General features: G+C 58.6%; 1 protein-coding gene across 24 annotated transcripts in view; it reads left to right on the forward strand.

The window, feature by feature from the left end:
• Positions 1-24,109, forward strand: part of TNK2 (tyrosine kinase non receptor 2) — a 39,271-nt gene extending 15,162 nt beyond the window's left edge. Inside the window, exons 1-17 of one of the 24 annotated variants that reach the window (XM_060150393.1) lie at positions 1,094-1,480; positions 4,678-4,858; positions 5,898-5,968; positions 7,793-8,047; positions 9,182-9,334; positions 9,838-10,115; positions 11,573-11,699; positions 12,104-12,250; positions 12,332-12,426; positions 17,404-17,598; positions 18,993-19,084; positions 19,658-19,777; positions 20,432-20,847; positions 20,962-21,777; positions 21,879-21,974; positions 22,144-22,271; positions 23,305-24,109. In XM_060150393.1, the coding sequence (XP_060006376.1) occupies positions 1,403-1,480; positions 4,678-4,858; positions 5,898-5,968; positions 7,793-8,047; positions 9,182-9,334; positions 9,838-10,115; positions 11,573-11,699; positions 12,104-12,250; positions 12,332-12,426; positions 17,404-17,598; positions 18,993-19,084; positions 19,658-19,777; positions 20,432-20,847; positions 20,962-21,777; positions 21,879-21,974; positions 22,144-22,271; positions 23,305-23,311 (3,255 nt within the window). In that variant the 5' untranslated portion in view covers positions 1,094-1,402 and the 3' untranslated portion in view covers positions 23,312-24,109. Of the gene's footprint in view, positions 1-1,092; positions 1,481-4,671; positions 4,859-4,922; positions 5,081-5,897; positions 5,969-7,792; positions 8,048-9,165; positions 9,335-9,837; positions 10,116-11,572; positions 11,700-12,103; positions 12,251-12,331; positions 12,427-17,403; positions 17,599-18,992; positions 19,085-19,389; positions 19,495-19,657; positions 19,778-20,431; positions 21,778-21,878; positions 21,975-22,007; positions 22,276-23,304 lie in introns of those variants that run through there. The other 23 variants (XM_060150384.1, XM_060150385.1, XM_060150383.1 and 20 more) reach the window with 23 other exon arrangements.
• Positions 24,110-24,883: the final 774 nt, after the last annotated feature.

Here is a 24,883-nt window from a genome sequence, read left to right on the forward strand (position 1 = left end):
CCCTGAGTCAGATCTGGAAACGGCTGCCCCTGCAGGCACCTCCCCGCCAGGGAGGTCAAGCACTGAGAGAGAGGCCCTGGAAAGAGCCTGGGATGCTGACTCCCCAAAACTCAACCCCAGCTGCCTACTCCACCAGCCAGCTGGGACTCCCAGAGCTGGTGGCCAGCTGGATAGGGACAAGAGAGCAGTGTGCAAGAAACAGGGGCTCCCTGGGCACGGCTGGGAGGGGGGTGCTGAGGGAGCCTGAGAGGACTTCCTGCAGCTGTCAGGTGTGTCTGGGGGCTGTAGCGAGGGGGGTGTAAGAGCAGCTGGCGCCCTTGAGGAGGGCCAGAGGGATCACTTGTCAGCTCTAGGAATGTGTAGGTTCCACGGGGGCTTCATGGGGTGACTGCAGTTCCCTCTAGCTGGGGCTGTTGTCTGTGTGTGTAGGTGCTATTCAGGAGACATCCTGTGGCCCGGAATCCTCCAGCTTTGGCTGGGGGCATCGCAGGGTTTAGGGGCATATTTGTGTGTTTTGAGGGGACTTTGGATCTTGGCCAGCTGGACTGGGAGATTCTTCCCCCCACCCCGGCTCTTGGCTGGACTGCCCCGCTCTGGCAGGCTGCCGGACTCCTATTTCCGTCGGGCACCAGGGTAACAGGGCCACATTAGGGCCTGAGCCAGGAGACGCCCAGCCAAGGCTGGGACTGGGAGATGGGGGAGGGTCTCCAAAGGGTCTGCCTGCAAGGTCCAGGACCGACTCTCTGGTGTCCAAGCCCCCAGCTCAGGCTGTGCACTAAGCCCTCACAGCCCCAGACAAGCGCGACGGGGGCCTCTTTGTATATTGCTGCCTGATCGACCTGGCCCCCACCCTAAAATCCCAGGGGTTGTCTGCAGCTCTGGGGGCTGGGGTGGAAGCCAGAGACAGGGGCCTTGTGTGCGGGGAGGAGGTGGGGGCAGCGCGGGTGGCTGGGAGGAAGAGTCCCCCCATTCCCGCCGCCCTCTTGGCAGTGATTCAGAAAGGTCCTTTTTCAGCCAGTGTCAGAGCTGCTCAGCTGCGGAGGGAGGGGGGAGGGAGGCGGGCTGTCGGGGGAGCCAGGGAGTAGGGCTGGAGCCGTGACCACTGCGCTGGAGAGAAGACAGAGAAACAGGACCGAGGACCCAGGCTGCAGTCAACTGAGAGAAGAACTAACTCTCTCCTGCCAGCTGTGGAAACAGCTGTAGAGCAGAGAAAAGGGGACCACCCTATTCTTCTGCTCCATTTCCCACCCCTGGTGTGGGATTTGGGGGGTCTCTGGGGCAGACCTCTGGCCAACTTCACTTCTGGGCAGAACCTGAGATTCAGGAGCTGAGACCACTGCCCACCCCACCTCCCTCGGGCCAGAGCCCCGGTGACCTGGTCAGGGGGTCCAGCTCCGTGGAGATGCCAGCAGCTCGTCGGTTCCCTGGCCTAGAGCTCTCCTTCCCTCTTCTGGCCAGACTCCGGCGGAGACTCTACACAGTGAGTGGGGGGTTGCGGGCGGGAGCTGGACAGACTGAGAGGCAGCCCTGCGCTGAGGGCCAGAGAGCAGGACCGGGCTGCTTGACAGGGGTCCAGGGCCTCCCTGCTCCAGCGGCTGCATTCTTGGTGGCGAGTGTGTCAGGAGAGCGTGTGTGGGAAGTGTGCGTGCCGGCCATGAGAGCCACACGTGTCAGACACAGGTGTGTGGACGGGGCTGTGCTGGGGGCAGCCGCAGCAGTGCTCTGTGCTTCACTGACAAAGACACGGGCTAGAGAGGGAGGGAGGGGAGGGAGGGGACATGTCCAGGGTCACCCTGGGTGGGGTGGTGGAGACCGGACAGGGACCCTGGCTGCTTTCTTCTCACCCAGATCCCAGTGTTCTCTCTAGTCTTCCCCCCCCCCCCACACACACACACACACACCCGCCCCATGCAGAGCAGCCCTGTTCCTGGGGTTGGGGAGCAGGGAGAGGAGGACCCAGCTGAGCAGGGAGATTTGTTAGCTGGTGTTTCATGGGTAAAGGAACAGGGCAGACTGTGCTTTCTAAGCAGCTTCTTCAGGGGAGTGGCCTCTGGGTCTCTCCCAGACCGGACCACACAGGGCAGGGCTTGGAGCTGTTCTCAGGAGTGGCTGCCTCCTACCCCAAGGAGGGTAGGAATGAGTGGCCTGGAGCCCTGGGATTCGGGGACTGGGGAGGAAGCAGTGGGGATCTTCAGACCACTTGCCCTGGTGGCCAGCCTCTTCTTGGGCTGAGCCGTGTAGGGGGTGGGATCCTTTTGCTCCAGGGATGGAATAGTGATGGCAGAAGTGCTGGCTGGCCTCTCCTGGTCACGCCACAGAGAGACGGGGCCTAGGTTAGTGATTTTCACAGGGCACCTTTGGGGCTTTCTTCTGGAAAGCAGTGGTGCCCTGCCCTCTTAAGTCCACACCCCCTTGTTTGTAACAGATGGCTTTGCTGTGGATAAGTGAGTTAATACAGCTAAGTGCTCAGAACTGTGCCCAGCATGTAGTTAACTGTAGTTGAGGTGTTAGAGTTTTTATTTTTCTTAACTAAAATTAAGAGAAATACAACCTGTTTACTCTGTGTGTGTGTGGTCAGTCAACTTAATGCCTCCTGTAATATAAAGGAGAACCAAAAGGAAATCGATTGTAGCATTTCGTGTATTCTAATACGTCAGTACAATCTGACATTACCAAGCAGTCAGATGCTAAGACCTCAGGTAGAACCAGCACGGCAACATCTACACAAGTGCTGACTGAGAGGAGAGTTTTGAAATAGTTAGGGTGGGCTGCCTTCAGTGATATTTTTCTGAATGGTGGACAACTTCTGCTAAGTTCCAAACAAAGCAAAAGGCCAGTTTTCCCTCAGTTTACACAGTAGCTCCATTCCAGGAAAATTCAGTCTGTATTAACACTGTAAAAATACTTTCTTGTTCATATGTAAAATGGGATTTGATTTATAATCAGATGATTATAAACAAATTTCTCACCTGCATGAATTAAGTTGTATGGGATTTGGGACAGTGTGTGAGTCCCCCAGCCACCCAACTCAGTGCCACTAATGGTCCCCCAACACTGTGACAGCCAAAAATGCCCCCTAGGGGGCTGTATGGCCCTCATGAGAACCATCTGGGTGAAGGGTTAGGGCTTAAAGTTTGGAAACCCCCTTCTGGCCCAGCCACTTTGGTAGAGGAGCCAGGGTTTGAACCGAGGGCTTCTCTTTCCCAGTGGTGGCTCTTTGTGCTGCCCTGAGCTGCCTGGGAGAGTCTGAGCTCCTGGCACTGGGTTGGCAGCGCCGCTGGGAACTGTGAGAGCAGGAGGCTCATGCTGGTCCCAGGCTGTGAGCACCTGCTCTCTTAGTGCGATCTGTGATGAGCGCTGGGGGACAAGGCCACCTCCAAGTCGGGAGGAGGGGTTCTTGGGGCAGCTGGCCTTTTCCCTCATCCCTGTCTTCTCCAGTGGGGATTGAACACGGGTCAGGGGCTGGCCAAGCCCTCAGCTCTGACGGGTCTTACTCGGACAAGGGTGGGTTTAGTGTAGGGCTGCCTAGTTTTGAGGGTGCCACTGGCTTCTTTCTCTGGGCCCCAGAGGGTGTAACAGGTCTGGTGGCCCCTTGGCTGATTGAGGCCTGCATGTAATTTTGTTTGACCAGCACGGCATACACGTGTGCTTGCGTGTGTGTATTTCAAACTTGAATTAGTTGACATAGTTCAAAAGTCAGGAGAAAGATCTAATGTCAAGTGTAAACAAGGAACAGAATGGTGTGGGTAATGGGTGAGTATTTGTGTGGGGAAAAAACAAGTCTGGAAGAACACGTAAAAGTCATGAATGGCAGCCGACTTTGGGGGTGGGGCCGAGGTGGCCGTGCGGCAAGAGAGGGAGGAGACTTTACGGCTCTCGTGTGCCTTTTGAATATCTTACGTGTGCGTATGGTACCTTTTCAAAAAAAATTTTAATAGCGAGATTTTACACGTCAATTCAGATTTCTGGTATTTCTTGAAAAAGTTGAAAGCTTTGACCACACTGGGCCAGAGTCTGTTGTGACAGCCGTTGACAGCAGTCTGAAAGCCCGCCCCAGCCTCTGCCGCTCCTTCCCTCTGACCCTCCTGTGGTCCTGGAGGTGTTTGTGTGCTGGCCTGTGGAGGGGTCTTTGGACCTGGGGGGAGGCTCGTGCGATGTCAGGCATTGAGAGGAAAGTAGCTAGAGCTCGTCTAGTCCCTGTGGGGTCCATCAGGTCTGGGGAGCTCATGGATGGGTCTCAAGGGGCACTGCACCCCCAAAAGTTTTGTAATTAAAACATTATGAATAAGGATGCATATATTTTCCTGGAGACACACTCGATAGTTTTCATCAGATTCTCAAAGGCCTTGTGACAACAGGAGCGTTGAAGAGCCAGTGGGGAACCGGAGAACAGAGTTTGATCTCAGCTCACTCGGCCATAGATGGCAGATTTGGGGAGTAAGACCCTAACTCCAGGGCCTGGGCTGTGTCCCAACTGCCCTGATTCTACCCTTGTTGCCATAGGAGGAGAACAGGTGGCTATAGGCTCTTCTGTACAGCTGTTTTGGGGAGCAAGAAGGTGGTGTGAGTCCTTCCCCACAGCACATAGTAGGATGTGGGTGAGCCCAAGGCAGAGGCGGGGTCGCCTGTTACCTGCCTGCATCCCGTGGTCCCTGAGCCATTCTTCTCTCCCCGCAGAGGCTGGGGAGCAGCAGCATGCAGCCGGAGGAGGGCACAGGCTGGCTGCTGGAGCTGCTGTCCGAGGTGCAGCTGCAGCAGTATTTCCTGCGGCTCCGCGACGACCTCAACGTTACCCGCCTGTCCCACTTTGAGTATGTCAAGAATGAGGACCTGGAGAAGATTGGCATGGGCCGGCCTGGTAGGTGGGGGCATTGGCCTTGCCTGTCGTCGCCCCACTGACCATTTACCTCCTCTGTCCTCAGGATCGGCAACCGCATGGAAGAGCCCTCCCCCCTTTATTCCGTGGGGTGGCAGAGCTGAGAACTCTCACTGCCTGTCCAAGAGCCCCCGCGGTGGGGCAGAGGGGCATCAGTAGATGCTGCACACAGTGAGTGCATGAGAGCAGTTTGCAGTCGTGAAGGTGAATTGGAGTTTGAGGAATCTTACTTAAACTTCTGGCTGCTCAGGATTAACTACACACTCTGTTTTGTTTGTGCAGACATTTCTAGGGTGTATTTCTTCCATCTTCTCCTCTTTTATAAATGTAGAATTGAGTCTGTTCTGAACACCAGGGGGGTTAGTGTCCAGAGGTCTGTGGAGAAGGGAAGATAAAATCCTTCAGATGATGGTTTGCTGCTTTTCTCCCCATCTCTCCCTTTCTCTGTCTCTCCTACAAAGATCTATTCTATAAGTTGAACTCTTTTTTTTTTTTTCTATGTGTTTATCCTGAAAGTAGTGACTATAGCTTCTAGAAGTCACGGTGTTCCTTGTAGAACATTAGAAACTTTTGAGTGCATTCAGCCTGAAATAGCTAAATAAGTAATGATGTGCTAATTTAGACACTGACTTACGCTGCTTTTAGCCTAGAGAGTTGATATCTGATGCCAGTAACATAATAAAATTTTATGGGAGAAAAACTCAAAATTGGGGAAATTCTGTCCGTTACCTTGATTTATTTATTTTTTCTTGAGAGTTGGCATAAGAGCACTACTGTTCAATTTTGGTGGTTAAATACCTCCATCCGGTTCGAGAAGAATTGCCTAGAAGTGGAATGCAGTGACCATCTGGTTAATGGCAGCCCCTGGTTGGTGGGGATGGCTTGTTTCCTTGGTGTCATCGTGCTGGGCAGTGTCTAGTGGTGGACCCCCCCCCAGGGTGCCCGAGGAAGCCTGCGATGGGCAGCAGCCTCTTGGGGGTGTGAGCGCCTTAACAGCACGGGTTCCCCTTCCTCCCCGCAGGCCAGCGGCGGCTGTGGGAGGCTGTGAAGAGGAGGAAGGCCATGTGCAAACGCAAGTCCTGGATGAGCAAGGTGGGTGGACAGGGAGGGACGTGGGAGGGGTAGCTCACTGGGGCCTCCTCTGGTGTCGTCCTGAGAGCCTTCCCCCACTCCCCGCAGTATAATCTCGCAGTTTGTACAGACCTCCCACCTCCGGGGTCTTATCGGACAGGGTGCTTGTAGAGCTGCCTGGCTAAGCGTCTGTCTCCGCTGGAGACGGCACTGAGTGGCCTGTGTGTAGCCTTGGCTTCACGTCCCCTCCCGCCAGGCAGTGGTGCCGGGCATGGAACAGGCGCTTGTTGACAAGTGCGCTGTAACTTGAGCCCTCGCTTTGCCTAAGTGTTGGGGCCGGTGTCCAGTGTGGGGCGGTGGGACCGTCTGGACCCAGGACGTCTTTGCTTCCCTCATCCCGCACCTCCCTAGTCTGTGGAAGGTTTCTCTGGTCACCGGGCCCCACTGACAGCTTCCTTCCCTAAGGCCCGCCCCCACCCCGTTGCCCTAATTTGGGTCTCCGGAGTGGTGAGTCCCAGGTCTGACTCAGGGGAACTTTGCCCATTGTCTGGAAGACAATATGAGAGGAAGTGAACCAGCCGGGCCTTCCCCCCACTTCTGGCCTCAGGGCTGGGGAGAGGGGCGGGCAGTGCAGAACAGCTGGATCTGGGATTGGGCCGCAGAGATTTCCTGGCTGTGATCTGGCAAGGGGCTGTCTCTTGGGATCCTGTGGCCTTTTCTGGGGACACTGTCCTGGTCCCTTGCCCAGGTTTTAGGGGAGGTGGGTGTGTTGGGGCGGGCGAAGGCAGGAGGGAAGAGCCACGCGGTGTGCAGGATTCAGGGGGTCTTAGAGCTACCACCGACTCACGGGATGTCCCCGGGCCAGTCGGTTGACCGCTCCAGCCTTGAGGCATGTGGCCAGCAAGACGGTGCCAGCCGCACTTGCCCAGCTCACCTCACGGGGCCTTGGGGAGGGTCCCTTGAGAAAAAGGCTGTGAAGGACCTTGTCAGCTGAACACTGCTTGCAAATGGAAGGGATGCCAGTTGCTGGGAGGAAGGACGGAGCAGCGGCCAGAAGAGGCCCTCAGACTGGAGACCCCGTCACCCCACACAGACAAGGCTCTGCCGACCTTGGGGGCAGGGACCAACTGGGCAGAGGGTGCTGCGTGAAGCCGAGGCTTTGCATGCCCCGGTAGGGTGGCCAAGTCAAACTGACAGGGCCGCTCTGACCCTCAGGGCTTCCCTCCTGTCCCCTGACCCTTGGCCCCTTCCCTCTCCAGCCCAGGCCGCAGAGTCCTCTCCAACCTTCCTTCTTTCTGAGCCCTCAGCTCTAGGCCTCCCTCCAGAAGCCCAGCTGTCTTCCCAGGCCCTTCCCCGGCAAGGCCTTGCTTCATCTGCACCCCCATACACACTCACGGTCCAGCCTCAGGCTCAAATTATCCTCTCCCCAGGCAGGATGAAGAGCAGCCGACTCCCTGGGGAGGGTGGAGACAGACAGCGCCAAATGGGCAACCCAGAGACGGGGCCAGGGCTAAAAATGGACAGGAGGTGTTTGTGAGGGCCCCTAGGGCTCCTGCCCATCTGCTCGGGTGAGGGGCTGGAGTCTGTGCTGGGTAGGGGTACAGAGCAGGGAGGGGGGCAGAGGTGGTGCCGGGCTTTGGGCTATCCCTGACCCCACAGCTGGGGGTGGGGCTGCAGCCCGAGGCCACACCGAGGCCGTGGGTGCCCGTTTGGAGGTGTGGTCAGGAGGGGGCGTGGGCCTCCAGCCAGGCCGCCCCCCAGAAGTTTGGCAAAGCCACGACCTGTCTGGCGGCCTCGCCAAGGACCCAGTGGGGCAGGGCTGAGTGACTGGCTCTGGGGCCTCAGGGTTCCATCTGGCCCCTGGCTGCCTTCAAACAGGTGTTCAGTGGAAAGCGGCTGGAGGCTGAGTTCCCCCCTCATCACTCTCAGAGCACCTTCCGGAAGACCTCACCCACCCCCGGAGGCCCAGCAGCAGAGGGGTCCCTGCAGAGCCTCACCTGCCTCATTGGGGAGAAGGACCTGCATCTCTTTGAGAAGCTGGGAGATGGCTCCTTTGGCGTGGTGCGCAGGGGCGAGTGGGACGCCCCCTCGGGGAAGACGGTGAGCTCTCTGGGTCCTGTGGGGCGTGGCAGGCCCTGCTCTGCTCTCTGAGGCGGATCTGTCCCCTCTGCTGGGATGTGAAGGGGGCTGGGGACAGGTCCAAAGTGGCTCACCCTGGAGTCCGTGCTCAGGGTTAACTAGACACATGTTCCTTTTTTCAGTTATAAAACTAATGATCATAAAAGTTTGGAGACTTAAAAATAAGAAAAACAAAAAAAAGCCTGTAACCCACCACTCAGAGGAAGCAGAGTTAGCACTTACACCTTTTTTCCCCTTCAGACATTTTGTTGAATTTCTTTAAGATACAAATTTTAGATACAACTTTTTAACGCTTGCCCTTTCATCTTAGTATTGTATTTAAAAAATTTTCCCCAGAGGGAAAGATAGCATGTGTGCAGTAAAGCATACAGTTCTTGAGTGTACAGCTCAGTGACTTTTCACATATGCATGGGCCCATGTGACCACTGCCCAGATTGTGATGTAGAACAGGGGTCCCCAGCCCCCGGGCCGTGGACCGGGACCGGTCCACAGCCTGTTAGGAACCGGGCCGCACAGCAGGAGGTGAGTGGTGGGCAATTGAGCGAGCTTCATCTGCCGTTCCCCATCGCTCGCGTTAGCGCCTGAACCCTCATATCCAGCCCCGCCCCATCCCAGTCTGTGGAAAAACCGTCTTCCACGAACCCGTCCCTGGGGCCAAAAAGGTTGGAGACCACTGGTGTGGAACATCTCTGTCATCCGAGAAGGCTCCCTCATGCCTCTTCCACTGAGTATCACCTCCCTTCAAGGGAAGCCACTCTTTTGATTTCTGTCACCACAGATTAGTTTTATGGCATTATATTTAAAGCATTTTCCTTCTACACCAAAAACATTTCTTATCATAACATTTTAATATTCCGTCATTGCACCGGTCATCTCTTACCTTGCGGTTGCCACTTAACTTGGGCACTCCCGCAGGAAGGGGAGGCCCAGCTCATGGCTGTTGGGGTAAGCTGCCCTCCCCCTGCCAGGCCACAGGCCCCTGGGACACGCTCACTCACCCGATGAGCAGGTCTGAGGCTGGAGTGGGGAGCAGGCTAGCCCGGAGTGTGGAGGCTGGGGCCTGTCCTGACTCTCTGCAGTCCCCACTCTGGCCAGGTGAGTGTGGCTGTGAAGTGCCTGAAGCCTGATGTGCTGAGCCAGCCAGAGGCCATGGATGACTTCATCCGGGAGGTCAATGCCATGCACTCGCTTGACCACCGAAACCTCATTCGCCTCTATGGTGTGGTGCTCACGCCGCCCATGAAGATGGTGAGTGCTGTGGGCAGAAGGGGGATGGCGGCAGGGAAGACCCTGTGCCCCTCACCTCCTGCCTGTGCTGTGGTTACTCCCTCCATCCTGACGAAGGTCAGAGGTCCTCCAGATCCTGCTTTGGTCCCCCACCTGATGTGGCAAGGGGGCTCACAGGCCTGCCCCAGTACTGACCGACCCTGGTGTCCGCTGGAGCTCACTTCCGTCTCTCTGGGTTTGGCTTGTGTTCACTGGCAGAGCGTTGCACCCACGGGAGGGGCTGGTCCCAGAGTTTAGTGTTTGGCATTTGCTAACCTGAGCCTCTTTGGGTTGCTCTTCTGGGCCTCGGTTTCCCATGTTCCCTAGAGGGGAGAGGCTTGGGAAGCTGTAGGATTCCTAGAGGTCCCTGGAGGACAGGCCAGGGAGGAGCATGGAGCACGGCTCTGGCAGGCCTTGAGGGGAGGAGCTGAGGGAGGAGCAGGGCTCAGCCGTGCTTATTCCTCCTTCCTCCTCCGTGGCCTCAGGTGACAGAGCTGGCACCTCTGGGATCGTTGTTGGACCGGCTGCGCAAGCACCAGGGCCACTTCCTCCTGGGTACCCTGAGCCGCTACGCTGTGCAGGTGGCTGAGGGCATGGGCTACCTGGAGTCCAAGCGCTTTATTCACCGTGACCTGGCCGCCCGCAATCTGCTGTTGGCCACCCGTGACCTGGTCAAGATCGGGGACTTCGGGCTGATGCGAGCACTACCCCAGAATGATGACCACTACGTCATGCAGGAGCACCGCAAGGTGCCCTTTGCCTGGTGAGGGGCAGGCGCTGCCGGCTCGCGGGGCCTGGACCACCCCCCCACACCCGGTCCCTACACACCCAGGCTTCAGAGCTTCCAGGGCCTTCCATACACCCACCAGCCCTTGTCTCTTCTGGGCCTGGGGTGCCCTTGTTGTGTGCCCATCCATTCACTTATCCATCCAGTAATTCTCAGGGGCCCACGTGCCAGGTGCTAGGGTGCACAGGGATAAGTGCTGTGGGACACATTAAGGCTTCCTGGAAGACGCAGTTTTAAGCTCCTGAAATACCAGGAGAAGTTAGCCAGGCAGAGACTGGCTGCTAAGCGTGTCCCAGGTAGAGCTGGCGGCAGGCAGGGCCTTGTAGACTGACGAGGGATGTTCACCTGCACACTGGGGTGGTACCTGACCCTGCCCTGGCCCCTGTGTGAGCTTATCGTGTGCTGAGACCATCATGATCCTCTGCTGTCAGAGGCTCCTGAAGGAGTGTCATCTCCTTGCTTTGGGGTGGGAGGAGTCGGTCCAGTTCTGGTTGCCAGAAAACCCTCTAATCCAGGATGTACGGTCACCCCTAATTAATTACTAACTTAATATCTAGGATGATCACACATCCTGGATCATGCCTGATGTCCTGGAGTAATTAATAGCACCTCCTTTCATACTCAGGCGTCCTGGTTTGAATGGTAAATTATAAGGTCACCTTTTTTTATGCAGCCCTCTTAAAACAATCCTGTGAAGTGAGCAGATTATTGTTATTCCTATTTCACAGATGAGGAACGTGGGGCTTAGAGCTCTTGGGTAACTTTCCCTGGGTCCCACGCCCTTTGAGTGGCAGGGCCAGCTCTCCAGTCCCATGAGGTATCTCTGATTCTCCATCGAGGGCGGCTTCCTCCTCACTCCCCGTGCCTCAGTCCACCGTGGAATGAATACCCTTTGTTAGCTTCCCTGCAGTGCCATTTTTCTTCCTTACCCAAGAGGGAGCTCCAGAGAGTGTGTGGGATGAGGAAAGCGACTGTGACTGTTCCCACCCATTTTGGTTCTTCCCCAGGCCCTATCCAGATTTCCCACCCACACCTTCCTGCTGAAATGACCTAAATCCTAGGATCCTGCCCCAAATCTGGAAATTGTCATCCTCCCACGACAGTTAGAAAACAGCCTGAGATCTTATCCCACCCCACTTTTTGCCCCTTCTGGAGCTGCTGACCTTCTTCCTTTCCCTGACATGGGAACATCCTCCTCTCCCCACCCCAGGCCGCGTGTGGAAAAAAGACCTGAGCAGAGACAATCTTGTCCAAGTCTGTGCACCCCGTAGTTAAGAAGTCCTTAACTTCACACTGCGCCCCCAGTACCTACTGTGAACCTGGGCACGCGGGGCAACGGCACACTTGTGCATGAGCATTTGGGGTCCACTGGCGCTGATGCAGGGGGTGGGGGTGCTCTGAGAGGCCTTCTGCTTGACCCCTGCCTCTGCCAGGTGTGCCCCTGAGAGCCTGAAGACTCGCACCTTCTCCCATGCCAGCGACACCTGGATGTTTGGGGTCACGCTGTGGGAGATGTTCACCTATGGCCAGGAGCCCTGGATTGGCCTCAATGGCAGTCAGGTGAGGGGGCTGGGGCTATGCTCCCCACAGCGTGGCTGGGGGTTGATTTGATCCTTGTCTCCCAACCTGGCCCTGTTGGAACTGGCTCCTACCTGTTGGAATCCCTGTCTCCCTTGCCCTGTGTCTGCCTGACACCCTCAAGTAAGCTGAGCAAAGAGCACGGCCCCCAGTGGTCAGGAACAGGCCGGCCTGGGCTTTTTCGCAGTCCTCCTTTGCCACGGTCCCCTGTTCAGAGGCCCCAGACCTAGGCGTAAGGGTCAGAGGCCCAGGGCACAGGCAGAGCTCTTCTTTGGGGTACAGGCATGGCGGCCAGCAGTTCCAGCTGTTCCGTGGGCTGGGGGGAAGATGAGCGGTGAAGAGCCGGGTGCTCTGCTTGTCCTCAAACTGCACCTCCCCACCACCAGATCCTGCATAAGATTGACAAGGAGGGGGAGCGTCTGCCCCGGCCCGAGGACTGCCCCCAGGACATCTACAATGTCATGGTTCAGTGCTGGGCTCACAAGCCAGAGGACAGACCCACCTTTGTGGCACTGAGAGACTTCCTGCTGGAGGTGAGGGCAGATCTGCCCCCGGGGCAGGGGTATCGAGCAGGTGTCAGCCTGAGGTGGTTAGTGACCTGTCTCTGCCCCCAGGCCCAGCCCACTGACATGCGGGCCCTTCAGGACTTTGAGGAACCAGACAAGCTGCACATCCAGATGAACGATGTCATCACCGTCATTGAGGGGAGGTAGGGAGCGCGGGGGCTGTGCCTGCACCGCTGTGAAGGGCGCAGACTGGCTGGGCCTGGGGCCCAGAGCCGTTCTGCCTCTCAGGTCCCCATGGCAACAGCCCCTCTCAGGGCTCCTGCAGCAAGAGGCGAGGGCAGGCCTGGGTCCTCCTGAGTGCTTGGGGTTAAGTATGCAGGTGCGGTGGCTCGCAGGGGGGTTTCCCTGCCTAGAGTCTCCTCTGTCACCCTTTTCCCACCAGGCTCCAGTGCTGGCTCCGTGGGTTGAGGCCTCACTGCCGTAATGGTGGGGTGTAGGAAGTGGAGCAGCCTGGCCTCGGGGCCCAGCTGGGACTCCTGGACATTCCTCCTCTTATCCTCCCCTGCCCCACCTCTTCCCTCTCCTCCCAGGATAAGGACTCTGGATTCCCACCTGGGTGCCCTTCAGTAGCCCCAAGCAGCCCTGCCTCTTCCTGGCAGCCTCTGCCTTCCCAGGGCTCTCCTCCGTCCTCTGCTGGGCCTCCCACCTGGCCATTTTATCCCCGGGCTGCCCTCACAGGGTCTCTATTCCTGCCCCCTCAATCCCCCTCACACCTGGCAACAAGTGTCTGCCTGCAGGCAGCCTCTCCTGAGTCAGGTCTCCCACCTGGAGCCCCAAAGTTCAAGCCTGCCTGCTGTGGAGGCCCCCCTACTGCTCAGGCCACCCTCTGTTATCTCATCCCCAGGGTGTCTGAGAAGCTGGTTGCGGTGGGGCAGGCTAGAGGTGCCTTTGGGGTAGGGGGTGAGCACGGAGGACCCGGAAGAGGAGCGAGGCAGAGGAAATCCCCCGCACTCCCAGCCCCTCTGACTCAGAGCCAGGCAGGGACTTCCCACGGAGCCCTTCCTACCTGGACTTCAGGTTGGGGGGTCTGGGACCTTTGGATAAACCTTGTGCCTCATGGGGGGTTGTTGAGAGGGAGTGTTTCTGGGTCTGAGTCAGACTGACAGGGTAGGCCCTGGAGCCCGGGCTGGCTGTGGGGGAGCATGGCCCGCACGCGCTGTGGCCCCAGCATCTCCTCCTCAGGCTGGGCCCCCCTCACGTTCGGGCCCAGTATCTGTGAATTAAGAATGACATCCTAGCAAGTTGGGCGGGGGGAGGTATGGTTGGGGAGTTAGTGGTGGTGGACAGAAAGCTGGAAAGCTGCTAGGAGAGAAGCCTGGAGGACAGGAAGGAATACGTAGTCTGTGGTTTGGAGCTAAGGGGCCAGGGAAGGGAATGCAGGCGTGGCAGTCTGGGGAGCATTCTGGAAATAGGAAGATTAGGCTGGGGTCCCTTCTGGAGGTGCATGGCAGGACCTTCAGCTAGAATCTGAGCCTACAGCCATTCCCACCTCCAGGAGCCAGAGGGCCCTGGACCTGAGCCCTCTTGTGCCCTGTAGTCCCCAGGTCTTTACTTCCCTCATCCCTTGCTCTCAGTAGGGGTGACTCAGGGGCTTTGTGTGTTTCTGGGGCGTTTGTCTCTGGAGCTGGCAACCTGGGTCACCACTGGGGTGAGGCGGGGAACAGGAGGGGAGAGGGGAGCCGCTCCTCCTGGGAGGCCACCGTGGGCGGGCCCTGCCCCGCCCTTTCATCACAGGCTTGGGTTGGCCCATCTGCTGGCTCCACCGCCACTGCCTGCCAGTGTGGGCTTGCTGGGTTCTTCCTCCAGGGCCACCGGCTGACTTGGACCACAGTGCCTGCCGCAGGTCCCTGGAGCTACTCAGGAGGTGGGAGGTGAGGGGCAGGAGGCATGACAGCCGGTGAGGCTTTGGGAGTGGGCCTGTGTGTCGGTGGTACCAGAGCTTTAAATGCCCCCTTGTTTCCTTGGTGCCCCAAGTGTGTGTGTTTGTCTGGCTCTGTCTCCGTGTCTCCGGGTGGGTGGGCTCTGTTCGTGGGTGTCCCTTTGGGTCTGGGTTTGTACGTGTGGGTCTCGGTCTGTTTCTCCATCTTCCTTTAGCAGCCTGGCTCTCAGCTGTCTCGTATCTGTGCTCTTCTGTTAGACTGGGATTTCTTCTTGCAGAAGCTGTCTCCTAGCCAGAGTCTGGAGCACCCTTGCCCCTGGCTCTGACTGATTCTTTAGACTCAGGGCTTCTCGGGGTACCAGGCGGCGGGCAGAGAGAGGACACCAGATGTCCTGTGAGCCAAGCTTGCGAGGCTCTATCTAGACTGTGAGGGACAGATGATGACCACTCTTTTCCAGGGGGTCTTCTTTGGAGGCTGGGATGGCTGACAGAACTTTGATGTTCTGTTTTCACAAACCAGAGAAGGGGGACAGAGAGTTTGAAATCCATGTGTAGGTCCTTGGCCTGGCCTGGTCCCTGGAGCCTTTGCTTCCTGTGGTGGGTGGGAGAGGGGGAAGCAAAGGGGGTGTGTTGTCCCTCAGGGCCAGGGGCTGCCGGGGACACCTGGAGAGAAGTGCGTGGGGTGGTGTTTTGAGCAGAATGTTTAAGCCACATTTGTCAGCCATTTCTGGGCTGCCTAAGCCAGAACTGGGATAATGGGCTGAGGTTTCCAGAGGCTGGTCCCCAGGAGAGCTGGGGCAGCCTTCGGTGGTTCCCAGGTGCTGCTTCACATCTTGCCTGTCCCAGGATGCTGTCGGGCAGCCTGCTGGAGGTGCCTGTCTTTGCTGCGGGGACTGTGCCCTCCACTTGCCATGGAGGCTCTGGGCTGTTCTTGGAAGGGGAAGGGAGGTGTGGCCAGAGCAGGCTGGGTGGGAAGGGCTGGTCTGGTCCTCTCTGGGCTGCTGGTATCTCCGCCCCACTGAGCCTTGGAGGGGGACCAGTGGGCAGCGTGACGTAATGTTGGCCATCTCGGGAGTTATAATTGACCCTTGTTGGGAGGAAGCTGCTTCCGTGCTTGGGATGTCATTCCCAAGGGGGTCTTTCTTATACATACTCTGCACTCCCCACTCTCCTTCCCCAGTAGCAAGGGCTGTCGTGCCTCCTGCCCCTCACCTCCCACCTCCTTTTTTGAGACTTGATGTGAGGACTCCCAGCAGTGATAAAGGGAGCCCTTCCTTCTGGGCCTGGCTCTAGCCTTGGCCATACCTGTAACAGAGAGGTAGGCTTGGCTCTGCTCTTGCTCTCAGAAGTGGGTCCAGAGGAGGCTTCCGAGTGAGGGTCTGTTAGCAAAAGGAAGGGAGCAGAGGGAGTGACCTCCTGCCCATATGGTCTTGCTCAGGATCCACTGGGAGGGTGTGGTCACGGCATAAACCTGGCCTTGGACGCGAGTCTGTTCCACTCTGCACTGCTTCTCCACCTCAGTTAACGAGCATCTCTGAAGAGGTGTGGAGAGCAGAGTCTAGCGTCCAGCCATGGGCTTGGTGTCTGAGCCTGTTCCGTGGAGGAGCACGTGGGACCCAGGGGGCCCATGGGTGTTGGGTGAGAGCAGCATCGGGGTCTGGGGGCCAGGGGCTCCCCACCCTGCCTCCTTGGCCTCAGCCGGCCTGGGGGTGTGGGGTGTGGGTGGGGGGAGACGTTTCTCTCTTTGGAATGGCCCTGCTATTTTGGGATGGGCTTTGTCCCTTCCGGGTGTTGTCCTCCCTTCTTCCTTCCTTTCCTGCCCTTCCCACCCAGAGGGGCTGGGTGGTAATCACAGGGTTGCTGTGTCTGTGGTGGCTGGTCAGCAGCCTTGCTGACAAGGAGGCTGGGCTCTCGTCCCTCCCCCTCCACGCCTCTTGGCTCCCCAAGGATTGCTGTGTTTGTGGGGTTCGACGTTAGGTCTCTGGGACAGGCTCTTTGGGGGTCACACTGGCCCAGTGGCCACATCACCTCGCGGAGGGGGGTCCAAGTGTTCGGGCCTCACTGCCTCCTTCCAGCCTCCACCTCCCCCAACCCCTCTGGTCTGGCTGCAGCTTGGAGGAAGCCTTTCTTTGTGTTCCCGCTGTGGACAGGCGATGTACAGGTGGGGGGCTGACAGCGAGCGGACGCAGCTTGGCGCCACACACGTCGGCTGCAGCAGCAGCACGAGGCTGTCACCACCTCCGCCTTAGCCCAGCTTCTGTGCCTGTCCTCAGGTGTGCGTGATCCCAGCAGATGCAGGAGCCTCGTGGCCTGCTGGATTTGGGGCATTGGAAGCGTCCAGGAGGGCGCTCTGTTCTTTCTTGCCCACCTGGCCCGGCTCCCACCCCCACCCCAGGCCTGGACTTAGGCTGTGCCAACAGATTCTGTGTCTGAGGTCAGAGCGAGGGGCTGGTGGTCCCATAGTCCAGCCACGCTGGGAGGCTGGGTTCCCTTCTGGACCCCTTGCTGAAGACAAGAGTGGAGCTCTCCTCCCAAGGAGGTGGATGGGGGCCAGAATGGGGGTCCCACGGTCCTGGCAGGAGGTGGTGGAAGGCACTGGAGATGTGTAAACTGGTGATGTGATAGCGTGGGTTGCCCCAGGTGCTTCCAAAACTTGGAGGGCTGACTGCAGGAGATGGGATTGTGGTAGGAGGGCTTGGCCCCAAGCCCAGTCCTAAGGCCATGGTTCTCCCTTGGGCCGTTGTAGCTCAGAACTCCTGGAACTGGGTTGAAGAGTGAGATCGGGTGGCTAGGAGAGGACTAGGGCTTAGGCCTTGCCAGGCGAGGAGGGAAGCAAGGTGGTATTGTGAGAAGGGCGCTGGCTTCACGGATTAACAACTGGGTTTGAATCCTGGATCTGCTGTACTCTTTCTGGTAACTGTAGGCAAGTCATGTCACTTGTTTGAACCTGTTTCCGTATTTGTAAACTGTAGGAAAAGCTGTCTGACCCACCTAGGGCACTTAGGGTAAGGCTGCGTGCAAATACCAGGCCCTGTACTGGGTGAGTGGCAGGTCCTGGGGGGCTGCTGGGAGGAGGTGGGCTGGTGGCAGGCTACTCTGATCCTGGGCCCTTAGCCCTTGTGCTCCCTTCTGCCAAGGTGGTCAGATACCACGGCTAAAGAGAGCTTGGTTTAAAAAGGGTCCCAGTCCTTGGGACTGTCCCACCACTCCTGGTGTTCACCATGTCACCTCTGTTGCACAGGGCTGAGAATTACTGGTGGCGTGGGCAGAACACACGGACGCTGTGCGTGGGGCCCTTCCCTCGCAATGTGGTAACCTCTGTGGCCGGCCTGTCAGCCCAGGACATCAGCCAGCCCCTGCAGAACAGCTTCATTCACACAGGGCATGGTGACAGTGACCCCCGGCACTGCTGGGGCTTCCCTGACAGGATCGATGAGTGAGTACTGGCAGGGTCCCGCCCGGGGGCTCCAGGACCAGCAGCCCCTCTCTGGGCATGCAGGCTCTCCGGGCCTCCAAGGTCCCAGTTACAGCCGTGGGCCAAGGGTCTTGTTCAGCAGCTTTTCCTTGTCGGCAGAACTGGGGTTGGAGCTTCAAAGGATAAATGGCCTCCAGGGTCCACACCTTAAGCCCCCCTGGCAAACTGGCTTTAGGAGAATGGACTTGGGAACAGCCTTTGGAAGCAGTTCAGTAGGAAAGCTGCTCATGAGCCCCAGCACTTGGGTGGCAGTTTCCCTGCTCCTGCTGGTAGGACCTGAGTCCTGGAGATGGGAGCTGCTGGCTCAGGCCCAGGGGTGCAAGGTGCAGAAAAAGCTCCCTACGGGGAAACTTCAGAGTGCCCACCTGCCTGCTCACTCTGTACCTGGGAGGGGGGTTCAGCCTCCTTTAAGTGAAAAGACGAGGTCATGGGGTGGGGGGCATCTGGGGAGGATACACAGGAGAATTAGTCACTTCCTGGGGGCCCCGCCCGAGGGTGCCACTTGGAGCTCCTCCTGCTGGGCCTCCGAGCCTCTGTGCTGGCAGCAAGGGGCTTCCGGGCAGCGCTCTCCCCTCTGATTTCTGACAGGCTTCTGCCCCGGGGGTGTGGCGCAGCAGGCCCTTCACCCCCTGCCCTGCACACCAGAACGCTGAGCCCTGGGAGGGTGCCCGTCTCTTGCCTCACAGGAGCCAGGCGAGGGCCTGAGAGAGCTGGGGCCGGAGAAGGCAGACACCTTCCAGAAGGCGGCCCGGCACCCTCTGCCCTGCTCCTGCCGTGCCATGGCCAGCCCAGCCCCATTCCTCTGGGCTTTAATCAGCCCCAGTGACTACGTCCCAGATGCTGAGAGTTGGCACAGGGGTTGCAGGTGAATTGGGAGCGTGGCAGTAGCCCGGCCCATACCCTACCTCCTGGCAGTGGGGCAGAAGGATGCCTCCTGTCCACCCTGGCTGGGGCAGTGTGGCCCAGACGCCTCAGGGCCTGGCAGGAGAGGAGAGTGTGCGCCAGCAGGTGGCTGCTGGGCATGGGTTGGGGTGCCTTGGGGTTACAGAGGGCCAGCTCTGCCCTTTGGGGTGTCCTTGGAGCTCCTACAGTCCTAGGTTTTTTCAGCCTACAGTCAGGAGTTCTTTCTCTGCCCCCTCTCCACTGTACCCTCCCCTGGTTCCTGCTAGATCTACAGAAGGGAGCTACCAGGGTCAGAAGTCCTGGGCTCCAGGCCTGCGTCTGCAAGGGGCTTGGATGACGTGGTTCTGTCCTCTGCCTGACCCCAGGGGACAGGCCCAGCACCTCCTCCAGGGTGCCCTCACTGCCTCCGCCCCACACCCTTACCCATCTCTGACCTGCGTCTCTCCCCACAGACTGTATCTGGGAAACCCCATGGACCCTCCCGACCTGCTGAGTGTGGAACTGAGCACCTCCAGACCCACCCAGCATCTGGGCAGGGTGAAAAGTAAGGGCCCCCAAGTCCTGGTCCCCTAGTTCATCAGCTGCCCGGGAAGGGATGCTGTCTCCTCAGGCCACCCCGAGCTGGCTGGGTCAGGGCAGCATGGGGACAGCTGTGTCCCTGGCTCCGGCTGGGCGTGGGGCGGACGGCAAGAGGCAGCTGTATCCGCCGAGGTGGGCATCCTCGGTCTGGCCCGCACTGGTCTGCCTGCTCAGCTTCCCTCCTCCCTCCTCCTTCCCGCCGTGCTCAGATCCTGGCTCTCCTCACTCGCCCTAATCCTGCTCTCCTCTCCTGCCAAAACCACCCGACGGGCTCCATCTTGGCCAGGAGCCTCATCCATGTCCCGGATCCAGGGCCTGTCGCTCCGGAACATAGTTTTCCCATCCTGCCGCCCCACTGCTTCCCATTGCTGCTGGGTTTGTACATTCACTTGCCCCTTTTCACATCTCTCTCTCTCTCTCTCTCTCTCCCCCCCCATCCCCCCCTCCCCCCTCCACACTCTGCCCTCTTGTCTGACTCTGTCTCCCCTCCCTTGTCCTTGCTCTGCCCCCTCTACTCTCCGCATGACCTTTCTCGCAGGGGAACCTCCACCTCGCCCTCCTCAGCCTGCCATCTTCACTCAGAGTAAGTGGGGCTGCTCTTGGTGCCTTGGCCCCCGCCCCCGCCCCCTCTCTCCTCTCATTTCTCTCCTCCTGGAAGGTACAGAGCCCCAGCTGGCTGGGGTGGGAGGGGAAGTGGGTGTGTGCTGTGAGCTTTTGCCGCTGACCTGGCCCGGCATGCCTGCCTCTCCCCCAACCCCCAAAAGCCTGGGCTTCGGGAACAAGAGTGTGGTCCTGGCACCCACTCTGCCACTGTCCGCCGTTGCCTGGCCCTGCCTCACTTCCTTTGGGACCTGCCGAGGCCGTGTCCGGGCTTTATGCCAGTTGATCAGGAGCTCTGTCCTCTCTAAGGATAGCTCCTATTGCCCTTGATGGTGGGAGATGGCCCATAGCCCCCTGCCTGCACTAATGGTGTGCCGTAATAGGATAGGGATTACTAACCAGGGCTCAGGAGCCGGGGTATATGGGATCTTGTGTTGATGGAGGAGTGTCAGGCAGGCAGGTGTGGGGTGTTCTTGCTCTAGCTGAAATGGAGGGAGGGGCTCGCCAGGCCCCATAGAGGGCTGCCAACCACCGGCACAGGTTCTGCCCTCTTGTTGAATGGGGTCTGGGTGTGCAGAGAATTCTGGCGGCTGAGGGCTGACCTCTGGGGGAATTGGGAGTGGGGAGTTGGTGGACTGTCTTCCCCACACCCCACCTTTCCCATCGGCCTGCCTGACGCCGCCTCCCTGTTGGGGTCTACCTTCCATCGCAGAACCAACCTACGACCCTGTGAGTGAGGACCAAGACCCCCTGTCCAGCGACTTCAAGAGGCTGGGCCTGCGGAAGCCAGGACTGCCCCGTGGGCTGTGGCTCGCAAAGCCCTCTGCCCGGGTGCCGGGCACCAAAGCGGACCGCGGGAGCAGTGAGGTCACGCTCATCGACTTCGGTGAGGAGCCCGTGGTCCCAGCCCCACGGCCCTGTGCGCCCTCACTGGCGCAGCTGGCCATGGATGCCTGCTCCTTGCTGGACAAGACCCCGCCGCAGAGCCCCTCGCGGGCCCTGCCCCGGCCCCTGCATCCCACGCCGGTGGTGGACTGGGATGCGCGCCCGCTGCCCCCGCCTCCTGCCTACGATGACGTGGCCCAGGATGAGGATGACTTTGAGGTCTGCTCCATCAACAGCACCCTCGTGAGTGCAGGGCTCTCTGCTGGGCCCAGTCAGGGCGAGACCAATTACGCCTTTGTGCCTGAGCCAGCGCGGCTCTTCCCTGCCCTGGAGGACAACCTGTTCCTCCCGCCTCAGGGTGGGGGCAAGCCGCCCAACTCAGCCCAGACCGCAGAGATCTTCCAGGCGCTGCAGCAGGAGTGCATGCGGCAGCTACAGGTCCCGGCCGGCTCTCTGGTCCCCTCGCCAAGCCCGGTGGGCGACGACAAGCCCCAGGTGCCCCCTCGTGTGCCCATCCCCCCGAGGCCCACACGCCCACGTGGGGAGCTGTCTCCAGCCCCCTCGGGCGAGGAGGAGACGGGGCGGTGGCCTGGACCTGCCTCCCCTCCCCGGGTACCACCCCGGGAGCCCCTGTCCCCACAAGGCTCCAGGACCCCCAGCCCCTTGGTGCCACGCGGCAGCTCCCCGCTGCCACCCCGGCTCTCCAGCTCACCTGGGAAGACCATGCCCACCACCCAGAGCTTCGCCTCAGACCCCAAGTATGCCACACCCCAGGTGATCCAGGCACCTGGCCCCCGGGCTGGCCCCTGCATCTTACCCATCGTCCGTGATGGCAAGAAGGTCAGCAGCACCCACTACTACCTGCTGCCTGAGCGCCCACCCTACCTGGAGCGCTACCAGCGCTTCCTGCGTGAGACCCGGAGCCCCGAAGAGCCGACCCCCATGCCTGTGCCCCTGCTGCTGCCCCCTCCCGGCATCTCAGCTCCTGCTGCCCCCACTGCCACCGTTCGACCAATGCCTCAGGCTGCCCCAGACCCCAAGGCTAACTTCTCCACCAACACCAGCAACTCAGGGGCCCAGCTGCCAGCCCTGAGGGCCACTGCTCGGCTGCCACAGAGGGGCTGCCCCGGGGACGGGCCAGAGGCTGGACGGCCAGCAGAGAAGATCCAGATGGTGAGTAGTGGGCCAGGCTAACAGGGCGAGGAGGGGCAGGGGCCCGAGGGACCCAGAGGAAGGGGCCCAAGTGGTGCTGACGGGTGGGTGGGTGTGCCCAGCTGCAGGCCATGGTGCATGGGGTGACCACAGAGGAGTGCCAGGCGGCCCTGCAGAGCCACAGCTGGAGCGTGCAGAGGGCTGCCCAGTATCTGAAGGTACCACCACCTCCTGCCCACTCTGGCTTTCAGGGACCCTGAAGACTGGTTCTGCGGCTCTCCTCCAACCCTCCCGCTCCCTGCCCCCACCCTCACTCTCCTCTGTCCCGCCCTGGTCCAGCACCCCTTGGCCCCAGTGTGTCCCACGGCACCACCCTCTGCTCCTCAGGTGGAGCAGCTCTTTGGTTTGGGTCTGCGGCCGCGAGGCGAGTGCCACAAAGTGCTGGAGATGTTCGACTGGAACTTGGAGCAGGCTGGCTGCCACCTGCTGGGCTCCTGCGGCCCAGCCCACCACAAGTGAGCAGACCTTGCCCCAGCCACCTTCCTGTCCCCGGGGTGTCCTGGAGCAGTCACTCTGGGAAAAGCCAACAGCTCACAGCCACACACGGCCAGACACAGGGCTCCAGGCGGGAGGAGGGAAAGGGGTCCCGATCCCAGGACACAGTTCTCGGAGAAAACAGCTTCTCCTAAGCACGTTTATCTAGACTTCACAGGCGCTTTGTTCAAATGAGCTAATGAGTAAAAGGAATTGGAGCCTCTCTGGTTGCAGGGGGCTTGCTTCCTGACCGGGCTCCAGTGAGCAGCAGTTTAGGATCCAGTGGTTTAAACAAATCTCTCTCACCTCTTCATTTCCTATTTCAGTTTAAAGTAACAAAGATTTAATGCCTTTTTAAAGGAATGTCTAATCAAAAAAAAATCCATTACTTTCCTATAAAAAATATGTATGTGTATATATAACACAATATATAGATATATAAATAACATACTTGATGTAGAGTATAAATACATACAAATGAAAGTTTTATCAAGTCGAAAAGTGAAATCCTTCCCTGGGGGGCGCTGGCGGGGTGGGTGTGTCGGATTCCTCTGGCGGCAGACAGCTGGAGCTGGAGCCCAGCCTTCTGATCCCACGTGGCGTCCGCTTATGCTCCTTCCCTGACCTCTCAGGGTCCTCATCTGTAAAACGTGTGTAAATGATAGTGCCTACCTCGTAGAACTGGTTAGGAGAATTAATGAGGGATGCACCGCACAGCAAGTGTCTGGCCCGTGGGACGCCATCGCTGAACGTTGGCCATTACCTCGTGGTTATTCTTACTGATTTGCATCAGTTACTCTAAAACACGATACTGCTGGTGTCTTATTCTTAGTTTATTAAAGAAGTCATCCCAGGATGCTAAATTCCAAAATTAGTGCCCAGAACCACCAGTTTTCAACCGATTTGGCTGACCCTGAGAGGCCCCTCTTGCACCCGCCCACACTGGACATTCCATACTCTGTTGCAGCGACCCCTGTTGATGGAAGGGCTTTCTGGTGGTTTCCCATCCTTTAGGCGCTGAGATGTCTGGAGACCCAGAGGATCTGCCCCGAAGGAATCATTTGAGCCTGTCCATCTGACGAGGGTGGGGAGACGCCCTGCCAGGCCTGGAGGACCTGCTGCACCTGCTGCCCCCAGTGGCAGAGCGAGGCCAAGGCAGCAGGAGGCTGGGAGCCCCGCCTTGCCTGTCCCTCCCTCACCCAGCGCTGTCCCTGCAACTTCGGAGCTCTCAGTGCACCCAGCCGAGGTGCAGGAGGGAGCCTCTTGTAGGCAGGCCTGGGGGTGGCCTCAGAAGGCCCTGTGGCTGACCTGCCTCTGGCTTCAGTCCCTGGTGGGGCCTGTAGCTGAAATGTGTTGCCAGGCCCTGCCGGCAGGGAAGCCAGGCTTGACCCCGGGCAGGGAGGATGTGTTGGCCATGCAGAAAGGTGGACCAGCACCCAGGGCGTGGGGCGGGGGCCCTCCCCAGGGAGCCCCTGGCGGCAGTTGGGGTGTCGGACGGAATGTGACTTGTGGCCTCACTATGGACATGTTATGGGACTTGGCTGGTGTTAGGATCTTGTGCCTGGAAATAGCCTGAGGTGGCTCAGGTAGCAGAGCTAGGGTGCCAGATCGTTCTCTGGCAGGGACCAGGGCCCAAGGCCCCAGGGTTGGAAGGAGACCAAGGGGGCAGCTGCCCTGGAGGGACACCAGTGCTTCCTCTGACCCAGCTCTTCCCCTGTGCTGTTCTTTGTTTTCCCACCAGCCTCTTGCCAAAGTTTCTGCCCCGGCTATGAATATCTGCTTCTTCCAGAGAAATAAAGTTAGTTTCTATTTTATGTTACTAATTTGTGTCTGCCTGCTTCTTTGCCTCTTGGTCAGCAGCCCGAGGCTCCTGGGCTCCCCAAGCCACTGCCATCTGTCCCAGGCCACAGGCCCTGTAGCGCCACCTGTTGACGGAGGGGGGGAAGTGCAGGCCTGGTTGACCCTAACAGGTCTCTCCCTTTCCGGGGCTGGCAGTGGGCAGAGCCCCACCTGACTCAGAGCCCCTAGGTTTTATTTCTGATGTTCCATGAGGCAGGATATACCGCAGGACAGAGTACAGTAACTCAATTAGTGGGAGCTAAGCCAGAAACTTTCATAACATGGAAGGACTCAATATGTGTAGTATTTTAAGTTTCTTTTTCTGAATAGCTAATAATTCACATGGTTCAAAATTCAGAAGGTACTAAAGAGTATACAGTGAAATTCCCCAGCCCAGCTGCCCCCTTTCCTCTCCAGAGGCTGCCTTTAACATCAGTTTCCTGTGTGTTTCTAATTTTCTTCACTATTTTGAAGAGCTCCAGAGCCTTACTGAAAGAACTCTTGTGTAGGGTTGCATGGATATGGTTTTATGATAATCTATTTAACCAGGCCCCTTTTGATGGAGGGATATTTGGTGGTTTCCAGTCCTTTGCAGTTATAGCCATTGCATCAATAAACGGCGAATGTGGGTTATTCCTTACTTGCAAGGCAATCTGAAGGATGAGTTCCCAGAAGCAGCGCTCCTCAGTTAGGGTGTGTGTGGCTAATGAACGATCCTGCCAGTTGGGAAAGTTTTCTCCCCACAGAGGAGGCT

This window comes from Lagenorhynchus albirostris, chromosome 5 (assembly GCF_949774975.1).
Source record: "Lagenorhynchus albirostris chromosome 5, mLagAlb1.1, whole genome shotgun sequence".
Taxonomy (NCBI): domain Eukaryota; kingdom Metazoa; phylum Chordata; class Mammalia; order Artiodactyla; family Delphinidae; genus Lagenorhynchus; species Lagenorhynchus albirostris.